Below are 12,766 nucleotides of genomic sequence, written 5' to 3' on the forward strand. Positions count from 1 at the left end.
AATATAACTTTCAGTAGGCCCACACACATTATTTACTAATTTATTGATTTCCATCCCTAACACCAAACTGCTACCACAGGGAGGACTTGACAGCAACAAGCATCTGTCAGACCAGGTGTGAATTGAGGGGGTGGTGTGTAATAGTGGGTTACATTCACACATAGGGGACGGGAGAGTGAAGGGGAGTGCCAGGGAAGCAGAGAAAGACAATGTGTGCAGCCACAGTGCAAAAGGTTATTCCCGTACATTCATCTGGATTATGGTCATCCTGTGAGAATCCAGGGCTACATTCAGACCGTCATCTGCCATTAAACTATTTATCTGAGGTAGGCTGCTGATACGAGTGTTATGTAATTTTCCATATTCCACAGTGACAGCGGATTAGGGTGACAAGCAGGGAAAACTGGCAGCAGAGGCAGAGCGATGATCTGTAATCTCATCCTACTGGCTCTGGCTCAATGGCTATCCCTCATCACCTAGACCACAGACAGTGCTTTTGACTAACTACTATATCCAGGGCACCCTGTTAAACTTGTATCATTCTTTCATAACATACCTAAAATATAGAATTCCTGCCCTGAAGCAGTTTTTATTCCACCTCCCAGCAAAAAACATTAAGGTGACCATTTCACAGCCTGAGATTAGGTTGCACTGTGTAGACCCATCTCTTCCTCAGGGACAGTAGCTGTAGGTAAGTGACAATACTGTGTCACCAGCATGAAAAAGAAGAGGGTAGGTTTGTGTTTAAATCAGGATCCTAAAATAGCCTGGAATGAAACACAAGGTACGACAATAGGAACACAATAGGTGACGTGAAACTTTACCTGATGAGTCAAAACTGTAAGACATGCTAAGAGGTCGCATGACTGACAGATATGCCCGTGTTTGGAGAAAAAAAGGAAATAGAAGCAAATAGGAGAAAAAGAAATCCATGTGAGTTAAAATGGATTTTAAAGTTGTTGAATCATCCGATTTGATAAAACATATTCTGAAAATCTTGAAAAGATTATAAAAAAGGACCATATTATTTTTAGCAACAGTTCAGAGAACCCGTATAGCCTGCCATATGTGTGGTTATGCAACAGCTGCTCCATGTTAACCTCCTAAATCCCTTAACAAAAGGCATTTTGTGTAAATGGCATATGAGCACTGTATGGTATAGACTGACAAAATATTTGCTGTTTTGATCTGATTAAAGTCTTAAATGGTTTGAAACATTATATCCAATTGGCCAATTACAACAACTGTAGATCAAAAGGATTATCTACCTCTATTTATAAAGCTAACCACGGAGGGCGGCATTACATACTGGAATCATATTAAGAATGTCCATTCAGTTTAAACCAAAGAACTTATCAGTCGAAGAGAACATTTGTAAGTAACCACAACAGTTACTTTAGCAGGTCTAGCAAACACCTGCAGGCTCACAGCTGCAGTCAAAGTGATCCTTGTTTAAACACTAAGATACTCCCGGTTAAGTGAACAGATCAATGTAGGAAGAGGGCTGTTAACAGTAAACATGATGGATGTGGTTAAGAATGATTAAGTCATGGTTAATGGTTTTTGTCCTGAGTGGAGGGGTTGTTGGGCTCATAAAGAGCAGTCATGCAGTAAATTTACAGTCGAAGGATTTCTTCAGAGAAAACCAGAAAAGTTTAGTTTAATAGTTTGAACAAATCATCCAATGCATTGTGTGCGTTATGCCCAGGAGATCATTGCACATTTTTGGACATTTCTGCATGTATGTAAGCATGCAAACATCAGTACGTGTGTGCAACTGTCAGCGGCTTACCTAGGCGGCTTCTGCGGATCATGTCTGGTGAGACGGGCCTGAGCTTCCTTTCAGCTTTGATGTCTTCCAGCAGTCGCTCGTGGAGACTCCGGGGACGTGGCGGGTGGGGTTTCAGTTTACGGGCTGAGACCTGACATGACATCCGCACAAGTTAGCACATGACTGCCATCACCATGGAGACCAAAGTGAAATTTTCCCCTCATACCTCTGAGTGCGTGCTTTCTAATTGCATGAAATGATCCAACTATTCTGTTAGTTTATCACTTTGTTAACAATACCACCATGTGATGATGGGCATGCCTGTGACATTATGTTGCCCATCATTCACACCCAGTCATTTGGCTTCTACTGTGAATGTCTGTGTTCTCATTTAACAACTGACAACGAAATATTGTTTTCCCAACCCGGCTGAATACGGATGATAATTATCATATCAGCCATTCTCTAAATGTTGCCAAACTGAAATTTCACTCTGATGGAAATGCAGATATCAGTACTTGTATACTAACTACTGTTTGGACTAAAATTGTGAAGTTCTCTCCATACAAACTTATTGAAGACTTAAATTGTTCAACAATGTGAATGTATCCTCTGACAGATTACTGACACCATGTTGTATGCTACTCACAGGGTTGAGAGGTGGTCGCGACCTGATGAATTCAAGAATGATCTCGTGAGCACTCTTCTTTAACTTTGGTGGGATGTTCCCATTCACCTGGAATGACAACATTAAACTTAATGTGGATCATGATTTTAAGAAAGAAAAAAAAAACAGCACTTAAGAGGATGGTGGGAAGCTACCATTATCAGATCAGATCAACAACAGCTAAACAGAAATATATGATTATGGTGTGTCTGTGCAGGTTAGTAAAATTCTCACCATGACTTTTCGTAGTTTGTAGCGTTTGGAGCGGATGTCGTCCATCAGCATTTCATATGGTGTAAGTTGGTATTCAATGGGCAGCGGGTTGTACTGACGCTCCTGAACCTTCTTCAACTTAACACCATCCCGTAGATCTCGCATCACCTGCACCCAGAACCGCGCCTGTTGGGGACGACAAAAAGGCTGAATTTCATATTTAATGCAGTTATGATCAGACAGCATATTATAGAATTACAACACATGGTCACAGAGCTAAAATATAGCAGTGTAGTAGCAGCTGTAGTTCTTACCCAATCTGAATTTTGCAGCTCATCGAGGTCTTTCACAGGTTCCCGAGTGTCACCTTCCATTTTCCGAAGGTTCTAAAAAGGGATGGGAAAAACGTTAAAAAGTAGGAAAAAAATAGAAAAAAAAATCCTAATGTCATGATGTTCAGTAGTTGCACAACTGCACTCACAGCCATGGTTGAAATAAAGTTGAGGTCTATGGCAAACTGCTCATAATGTCAACACAGTCTGGTTAATGAATCGATGGATGTTGTTTCACATGACCATGTCAATATCTGTCTCGCCCTATATTGACAGCGTCCCAGAAAGAATTAAAGAACCCAATAGTCAACTAATGGCTGCTATTATTGTCTGTCTGCCGAACCCTCACTGCACAAGCTAGTTACTGAAAGTTTTGGGTGACTAGTTCAAATGTCAAACTGAGTATGGTTGAGGATTGGACTGGAGTTGACATATTTTTTTATATTGATTACTGTAAGACAGCTGCATGTGTCAAATATTCTAGCACTACAGTACTTCAGTTAATACTGTTTTGTCACATATTTTTACCTTTATGAAAAAATTGAAGCTTGTGCGATTTGCATATTGCACTCGGCCATATTGAGATTGGATATTTTGATTAATTGTGCAGCCCTTATACTCATATACTCACTTATAATAAATAAAAATCTAAGAGGTTCAAGTTAAGTTCTTGTTAATCAAAAGTTGTTTCAGGCTAAATTAACATATATATAACATGATCTACCATATCAGCCTTAGATCAGAGAAAGAACGCCTAAAGGCTCCTGCTGACAGCTGCAGCTGCTTTCCTTCTTATCATCCACACATCTTATTCATCCACACCCGTGTTTACTGCTGAAACACATTCCTTCAACCCAATCTATTTTTCTGCTGATCTGAACTTTCTCTTCTAATATCCAAATGCATTTTGGCTGCAAATCATCTTCATTAGCAAGGATTCCCTCCTTTTATAAACCATGACAGTTAACTTGTCGTTCATTGACACTTTCCAGAACAAACTACGGGTTCAGTTTATTTCTAGACGAGAGAAGCCGATAGACACTGACAGAGAAGAGAGAAAAACAACAACAGTGAGAGACACTGAAAGAAAGACTCATTGACCAACCTCCTAATTTGTAAGCATGTGTGATGAGTGGTACTGTGTATGGTTACTCATTAGCAATTATCCGGTAACATTCAGTGCTACAGGAAGTGCAAAGCGGCCCCTATAGCCTGGCGGTGCCCTCCTGTAAGCTGCTTAAACTGCTGTAATAAGGTTAAACTTGATTCTATAACCATATATTACATAAGACTGTTTGCATGAATCATGTCTCCTGCAGAAGTCACAGCCAGCACTTAGCAAACGAGTGCGTACATACTGTACAGTAAAGTTACGCTGTCTGACAAGCCGTCACGTGGCTACATCTTCTCTAAAACTCAATGAGGGAACAAAAAAGTTCCACTTGATGTTTATCTTAAATGCTTGAGTTGGGTTGGGGAAATGTTTTTCCACCAGCTCTCTGCTATACTTTACACAAAGTCTTTCTTCTTTTCATCAAAATGTATGCATTCCATTATTACTGTCAGGTGCAAAAAGGTATAGCGGGAGGTTTATTGTCAGAAGTTGTGGAACTCTCATTTTAAGAAAAGAGTCCATGGTTTTGTGTCAATAATGCCTAAAACAAACTGTGAACTTTGTGACGATACATCTGTTTTATCAGAGTCTGCTCAAGCTGCTTATGAAATCTTCCATGCTGTATTTCTTTCATGGTATGTTTTCATGCTAACAATGATCAATTAATGATTTTTATGTACATTCCAGCACATTTTGGTTACCAGATGGTTAACAGTCTGTCTCTACAAGCTCTGGAGTCCCTCACTAATCTAATACTCAATTACTGCAACACCAATACTCCACTTACAGAAATAAATCTGCCAATAAGGTCGTACACACACCGACATGAGAAACAGGATGCCAGATCATGTCCGTGTAGAGTTAAATTCATGCCAAATAGTGTAACCAATGTTCAGTTCTCAACTGGCCTGACAAGGAGGTCAGATAGGGACAACCACGCAGTCTCAATCCTTCTGGACCATTACCACTCTGTGGGCTGTTAGTTGCTATTGTGCAGTTTCTGGGCACCACACTGGTATTTTCCTTTCCCAGCATTAGCGAGCCTGTTGGCCTAACATCCTAATTCAACCAAATGAATTCTACACAGTAAATCCACATACTGAAGCGGAGTGGTAAATCCCAGGGACAAGAGAGTTTGGTACTTTCTCTTATCCTCTTATCTGTTCTGTGACTCCAATCTTAATCCTTTTCAATTTATTTTATATTTTGATAGGTTTGTGACGTGCAAATGACTCAAATGTTTTAGGTATGAGTCAAAATTACTCCACTTTGGGAATGTGGATGGGTGACATAGGTGAGTGTAGGAAGTGACTCAATATTTCTAAAAGAGATTTAATCGACTCACTTCATATGTAAGTGTATCATCAATTGTTATGGTGATTTATCAAGAACTCACAGATGTCAAATGCACGAGTGTCTTACCTCCTTCGCACTCTTGATCTTCTCCAGAAAGGTGCGTAGTTCCCTGGTCTCGGCATAGAGAGCACGACACACGGCTTTGTAATGGTTGGGGGCGTCTGATGGGCTGGGCAGGTGGGAAGAACATAGCTGTACAGGAAAAAAGGGAAGGAATGGGTTATATATATATATATATATATATGGATACTTCATAATCATTAATTAAACATGGCCAACATAAAGCACAGTAGTATCCGGTATAAGTAGGGCATACAAGATCTCTTATGTAGTTAAAGAAAGACGATTTTCTATTGTGACCAATTATTTATTACATTTGGAAATAATGTAAATATCAAGAAATCATCTACACAGAGCCAATTATTTTCCAACATCAAGAGAAAAAGAAAAAAAGGCAAAAACAAACACACAAAATAAAGACATACAGTTGAAGAGAGGACAACACTTCTGAGGCAATTTAAGCTGCTTTTGTGTTGCATATTTCTTATCCAATAGCTTTCCTTTCTGGGTTTGTTTTTCTTTTAATAATGCAATGCAGCATTTGTTAATTAGCACTAAAACCACAAAGTACAGTTGATGGGAATGTCATTGGTTTTGGAAGTATTTGTTCAAAACAAATGAATGCACTTAATGGAAAGTGGAAATGGAAAACCCAAGTTATTACAGTTCATCCTAAAGGGTGATATTAATGTCTGTGCATAATTCATCCAGAGTTTTTGACACATTTAAAAAACAAAATTCAAAATAAAAGTCTGCCTCATGGTGGTGCTAGAAGAAATGTCAGGGCATCATTAAAAAGTCAGTAGGCGTGACTCTCTTGGGACCATGATTGTCTGTAGAAAATCTCATGTCAATCCATCCAATATAGTTCTTCTGGGTATTTTAAAGCGGTGGTCCAACAGACATTCCCACAGAGTCATGGCGTGGCTAAAAATGTGAAACTGTGTAAACCAGAACTATTAACAGCATGAACCTGATTGTCCTGTTGTGACACTGCCTAACTAGCATCACCTAATGCACCATTTTAAGCTCTGACCCTTAAGGTATTTGACTGTGATTGTAATGATAACAGGCTGCCTGCCTGAGTAATGGATGTGTTGTCAAATTATCTCCAGTGACACAAAAGAGGAAACCAGACCAATGACATATTTTCATGTTCTCCTGATGGGCTTGGCTAGCCACAGGAATGTCTGAGACAGCAGAAAGTGTTGTTTTCCTCGTCGACTGAAGGGAAATTCCACAATTTACACCTGAGTGAGTAGTGAGAGTCTTTACCACCATTTTTAAAATACTGCTGCATCAGTGGCTTGCACTGTTTCTACTAAAAACAATGATCTGTATCGGGCACGAAGACCTTATTTAGTGCAAAAGTTAGTTGCCACAGAAACTACTGGCAGATAATTAAATTATACAAGTACGGCAATGTCATAGTTTGGAGATTTAATGTTGAATAATGAACGACAATCCAAACTCCAGATTGACAGCTTTGGTAAGAGGATGCTCATGAAGCCACTCCTCACTTCACTTCATTTCACTCAAGCAATGAGGAAACCTATCCAGCACATTCAGCGTCTAACTATTAGTTTCTTTGTGAGATGCTTCACTGGAGAGTCCGGTCCTCTTTTGTCAGCTTTTCGTCTCACTGAACCCTAATCGACCCAACCCACCACTGCCTGACAGAAGAGCAGAGTACAAGTAAAGGAAGGAGGTCTGTCAGGAATGTGCAGTTATCCAATCTAGCGAAGTCATACCGACATATTGCAGTTTACACTCAAGAGAATGATTGTTGGAGGAATTAGGGGCCAGGCTAGACACGCACTGGCAGCAACAGACCCAACATTTGTGTCATACACCGGGTTCATTATATGGAGGGAACGGGCTGTGAAAGTTTCTAAGCCTATTCCCCAAATACCAGTGTGTTTACACAGCTATAATTATCAGTCTCATATTCAGAAGCCACTTGGGGGAATTTGTTTGGAGCTGAAGTGATGATGATGTGTGGATGCGTTGCTCTGTTAACAGACCTGATGTAAAAATGTGGGGGAAAATGTGCATATATAACATGCTGGATAAAGGAGAAGATATTAAAAGCAAAAGAAAAATCTGTGCATTCAATACGCCCAAGATAACTTCAATAATTTGCTATGCCTCTTCGATCCGTCATGGATCAGCGTGATCCCTCGAACATGACTGATTGAAACACTGCAGCAAATAGTGTGTGAGGATTCAACTATTGCCATCTGCACTGTTGACCTCCAGCCGAGCTCTGTGTGCATCTTTAACCAGCTTCAATGGGAAAAACACAAAATTTAAGAATTCATGACATGCTCTGCAATCTCCCCGACAGCCTACCGTGATGACATCTCGATAGCTGCGAATGCTGCTGACTGAGCTGGTGGTAGCGGGGACAGGTTCCTCTTCCTCCTCTTCTTCCTCCTCACACTCATCCTCCTCCTCCGTGGCTTCGTAGCCTTCGTCGGGACAAGGGTCGCTCTCAGTTTCTTCGGTGTTGGTCATCATGTCGATGAGGCGCTCCAGAGGCGGGCTGAGTTCACGCTCCTCGTTTTCTTTGAGGCCGTAGTCCAGAGCTTTGTAGATCATGACACCCAGTGAGTCAATAACCTGTGGGACAATGGACAAATGGGATGTTGAAGAATATTACTGTGCACTGGAAAATAAATCTGTTTTATAGACGTTCCTAGGCTTCAAAATAGTTCCTTTTATTTGAGTTTCTAAAAAAAGAAAAACAAAAAAGAACAGTTTAGGATTGTGTTTAGTTTTTTTTAATAGGAGCCTTTCATCACATTTATAGTCTCGAAGGGATTCACGCGTTCACACATATTGTCACGATACTGACATTTGGCTTGACATTCACTGCCTTCCACCATATCAGATCTTTTTCTTCTAAGTTAGACATGAAATACACAAAGAATAACAAAATATAAATATCATTACAATTTTTTACTGTCATACCTGCTCAGTGCCATTTTTGCCATTTTGTTGCTTTGGTGCAAGCATGGTGAATAAAACAGTGAATTCATAAATGTCATTAAGGTGCACATACAACATTAACTCTTCTTCACCTTGACAATTAAGTAAATATGTTCCAATTTGAGGGACTACTATGGTAGTAGTATTTCCCTGTCCACTATCATTGATTTGTTTACTTGCTGTGATGTGTTCTTTCCAGCTGACAGACTACACGCCACATTATGTTTTCTCTGCCCCTGCTGCTCTATGATTAATGGCACACAAGCACATCCTCCTGGATGAGACCCAATTTCATTGCACCCCTATCTTAGTTAGATAAACAACTATCCACAACAAACTCAATTCACCTGAGCAGACAAGAAGACAGTTTGTGTCCTCAAACCAGATGTGAAACGAGGCCACAGTGTTCCTCCAAACGGCGTGGTTATTACCATAATCTGGGCATGATTTTATTTCATCACTGCTTCCCCTCATTAATAAGTAGAGTATGACCTATCTTTTTTTGCAGCTTGTTCCAACTCATCTTAATGTCTCAAACCACCCCCGGGCTGCGATGAGACAAAGTTGTTCTTTCACTGCAGCATGTACAGTTGGCTCTGCTGTCCCATGTCCTCTCCAGACAACTTAATCTAACCAGTGCTCTCTGATCAACAAGTGTTTGGAAGCAAAATGAGCTCAAGATTCAGCAGACCTGCAACAACCTTTGGAAGCCTCATATCTGTAGGACAACTGGTTTCAACCAGAGCTCAGTGAGGAAGGACACATTCTGACAATAAAGCACTAAACCTGGATTCTGGATAGCACCTTTTAAAATATGATTACAAAGGAGTGTCTAGAGTTGTACACGTTTCAGTCATTAGGGCCTTTGTTGAATATAATGTTCAGCTAATTAATAATGAAATAATAAAAGTAATCTCCTTCAGGACTTTCACTTTAACTGAAACTTTGAGCTTCAACTTAGCTCAAACTTTAAATGAAACATGATTTCTCCTTCAGCATTTACATTTTAATTGCCAATTCAACATCCACATTTCAAATGTTTCAAATGTAAATCGTCAGGAGCAAGCAGACAATCATTTTCTTGAGAAAAGCATTTTGTAGTTCATAATTTGATTGGTGTTTTTTTTGTGGCACAACCATTTGGTCAGTTGACATAAGTAGAAATGAGAATCACGTCTGATATCACACTAACTTAGGCTGTGAAGTTTGTTTGCCTGTGACCCCAATATTAGTTGTTTTATGTTTTATAATTGTATTTTCAACATACAGTAATACAGCTCTACATTGCACTCTCAGGCTCCAAAGAAATATATTCAGATTTTTGTAGAGTGCTCTCCATTGTTTTCTAGAATATCCAGCATCCAGTGTTAGTGTACAGCTGCCATGGATGTGGACATAGTAACTGCTGGCTGCAATCTGCTTGTGCCATTCTGTGGTGAACTAAGTTTCTGTGTTTACAATGTGGAACAGGTTGCAGTGTTTTTATAGAGAACAACAGAGCATGGCCACAAAACAATGCAATGGCAATAAACAATGGATCTGAATAGACTTAGAATTTAATTTATACTACAACCAATGCTAATCCATTTTAAAAAATGGCATTATTAGCCCTGATAGCAATTCCAGCAGATCTTTAATATTAAGATAATTGTATCACTACTTGTCAAGTTAAGCTGCATTCTACCATCTCTTTGAATAAGATGGCAGCACTGCAGGTCTAAATGTGGTAACAACAAGCAACACCTCAAAGCTACTTTGAAATGGCTTAGTTAAGGTAATAAAATGATCAGCTAACTGTGCTTCTAAGTGCTCAATACTGAGTCATTATTGTACTGTATGTTCTCATCCAGAAAGGAATGGAGCGACATTGTTGAAAAAGGGAGGTGTCCAAATAAAGCAGAAGGTTGATGTGGGTGAAGCGGGTGTTGACGGGCATGGCTGGCTGTGTTTGGGAGAATTGCCAGGGAACAGTACCTGGCTGTGGTGTCTGGGAGTGTAGCGCACAGAAGGGAAGGGTGTTGACTGAGAATGTTTGGGCTCATTGACTTCAGCAACCGAGGTGAATAATCATTACTGACATAATGTAACTGACATGCAATATAGAGTCGAAGTGCAGCCCTCACATTTGGACGAAACCCCACAAAGATGTCTGTCTGTAGTTTGTTCTTGAGACTTTGAGAAGCATGACGTCGCTGTCCTGTGAAAATCATGTATCTCAAAAATGTCATCTTTTCATGAGGTAATAAAAACCTGTGTTTTTAGTTTTCTGACAATGTTTTTTCATCTAATACAATGGGTTTTCAAACCCTTTCATTATTTTCACAGCGAAAACGTGGGGCTATTCCATTGAAAAGTTTAATTTAACTTTCTTCTTTATGGATAAAATCCCTGAACTGTCAGTTTGTGTCAGATTCCTATTCAGTGTCTATAAATAAAAATATCACCACTTAAACAGCCTCTATTCTGAATATTCCATTAACCTATTGATCCTATTCTTTCCTGGAGAAAGATCAGTTTGCGGTGTCGTACCACTATCATTTATCAACCATCTGTGTGTGTGCAGCTGATAATCCTGTTCCAGGGCTTAAATAAATATCCTATTCCTTAGCGTCTCATTATGTAACCTTATAATCCATCTGTAGGACAACATGCACTGTAGTGGGCGGAGATACGAGGGAATGCCGGAATAACAGAGGGTCTCATTCATGGGCAACAGGAACGCAAAGGTTTACATTAAACCATGTATACTAAACTAACATCATCAGTCAAGTGTGGAAAATCCTCTTGTACCAATGTCTAATTTCAGCATTAGACTAGATTTCCAATTGAGGGACATTTGCCATTCTGGCAAGGCAGGAGTAGATTTAACAGTTATTGTTTAAATCCAATTTCCCTTCCAACACAAACTGGCTTGTAATAATTAACTGGCCAGTGGTTCAACAGTAGCTAGCACTGAAAGGCTTGCTGTGCAATGCATCATTAATTAAAGCACTCAGTGCAATGATCTGGTTTATGTTATCCGAGATTTAGCCGCTCAAGATTATAAACAATGACCGCTTGGACTCAATTTAAATAGGTAGACATAATTAAATCGACATAAATAGGTAGAAAAAAATCCAAGGGAAGGCAGAAGGAACTGAATGAAGTCCCCTATGAGTTTAAGTCAGATGGAACGGGGAAGAGGCATCTTAGGTGTCCGTAGCCAGTACCCAGACTGACTGAGAGGCAGAACAGGAAAGAGGAAAAAGAAAAAGAAGACAGCTACGTTTTGTAATTAGACATCACTATCTTTTTTGAACACTTGTGAATCAAAAGGAATGAGGCAAGGATGCAAAGCAAAGAACAAGGAAGGAGGAAGGAGGGGGATCAAGTATGCAAATAAACAGTTTGGAAAGACAGCCAGAAAATCCACTGCAGGGTTTCAGGCATGGGCAGAAATGTTTGGTAGCAAACCGCTAATTGAAACCAGGCTCCACCCAGGATAGTTGGAAGTCTGCCATGGTTGATGAAACCCACATACAGTATGTTCCTAACGCTGTGGTCTTAGCCAACTACAGGTAACGCAGGAAACCACCTACGCTTCCAAATGCTCCTTAGGAAATGCAGCAAGATGAGTCATCTGGGTGTCGAAAAAAAACATAGTATCACAGAGATTTAATGCAGCTTTAGTGTTTGGGCATTACTGACACATGTACCGTTTACTAAATACACAAATATCACAACCAGTGTGTAACACAAAAAATCCATTCAGAATGGTTTTCCTTCAGAATCAACTTTTCTCACACTCCACAAACAAATAGCGATACTGAGCTCTTGCATGACATCATTGCCTGGGAAAGAAGTGCTTCAGGCTCGTTTTCCAACAATGAGTTATTTTATACTAGAGAACCTCCTTCTCCCATTAAGACCAGTGTCAGGGGCATAATCTTGACAATCAATGATGAATACAAAGTGAATTTCTTCTTCTCTTCATGATTAACCTTTGTCTCCTGCAGGAACGCAGTGTTTCATATCAAATCTTGAACATCATTGACTGAGCTAGTTCCCAATAAGCACAGTTAGCAGTTAATAAATAATAGTAAGAAAATCCTTGTGCCTGAAGGGAACCTTTTTTCTTCAAAACATGGCCTTGGTAAAGCTATGTGCCACACAACAAAATTAAAAGTAGTTTTACCACTTAGCCAGTTAAAATGGGCCAAGCTCTACAATTAGTAAACACTGGCCTTTTGACAACCAAAAAAATAAATAAAAAATGAGAGGGA

General features: G+C 39.8%; 1 protein-coding gene across 4 annotated transcripts in view; it reads right to left on the reverse strand.

Annotated features, from left to right (window-relative positions):
* The window catches only part of spire1a (spire-type actin nucleation factor 1a), a 29,535-nt gene that overhangs the window by 7,016 nt on the left and 9,753 nt on the right, over positions 1-12,766 (reverse strand). For 3 of the 4 annotated variants that reach the window (XM_051391125.1, XM_051391128.1, XM_051391126.1), the window contains exons 3-9: positions 7,866-8,135; positions 5,520-5,645; positions 2,966-3,037; positions 2,673-2,837; positions 2,421-2,507; positions 1,793-1,922; positions 825-866 (exon numbers count right to left, since the gene is read on the reverse strand). In XM_051391125.1, the coding sequence (XP_051247085.1) occupies positions 825-866; positions 1,793-1,922; positions 2,421-2,507; positions 2,673-2,837; positions 2,966-3,037; positions 5,520-5,645; positions 7,866-8,135 (892 nt within the window). The remainder of the gene's footprint in view (positions 1-824; positions 867-1,792; positions 1,923-2,420; positions 2,508-2,672; positions 2,838-2,965; positions 3,038-5,519; positions 5,646-7,865; positions 8,136-12,766) is intronic. The other variant, XM_051391127.1, reaches the window with a different exon arrangement.

The sequence above is a fragment of the Dicentrarchus labrax genome, unplaced genomic scaffold, assembly GCF_905237075.1.
Source record: "Dicentrarchus labrax unplaced genomic scaffold, dlabrax2021, whole genome shotgun sequence".
Taxonomy (NCBI): domain Eukaryota; kingdom Metazoa; phylum Chordata; class Actinopteri; family Moronidae; genus Dicentrarchus; species Dicentrarchus labrax.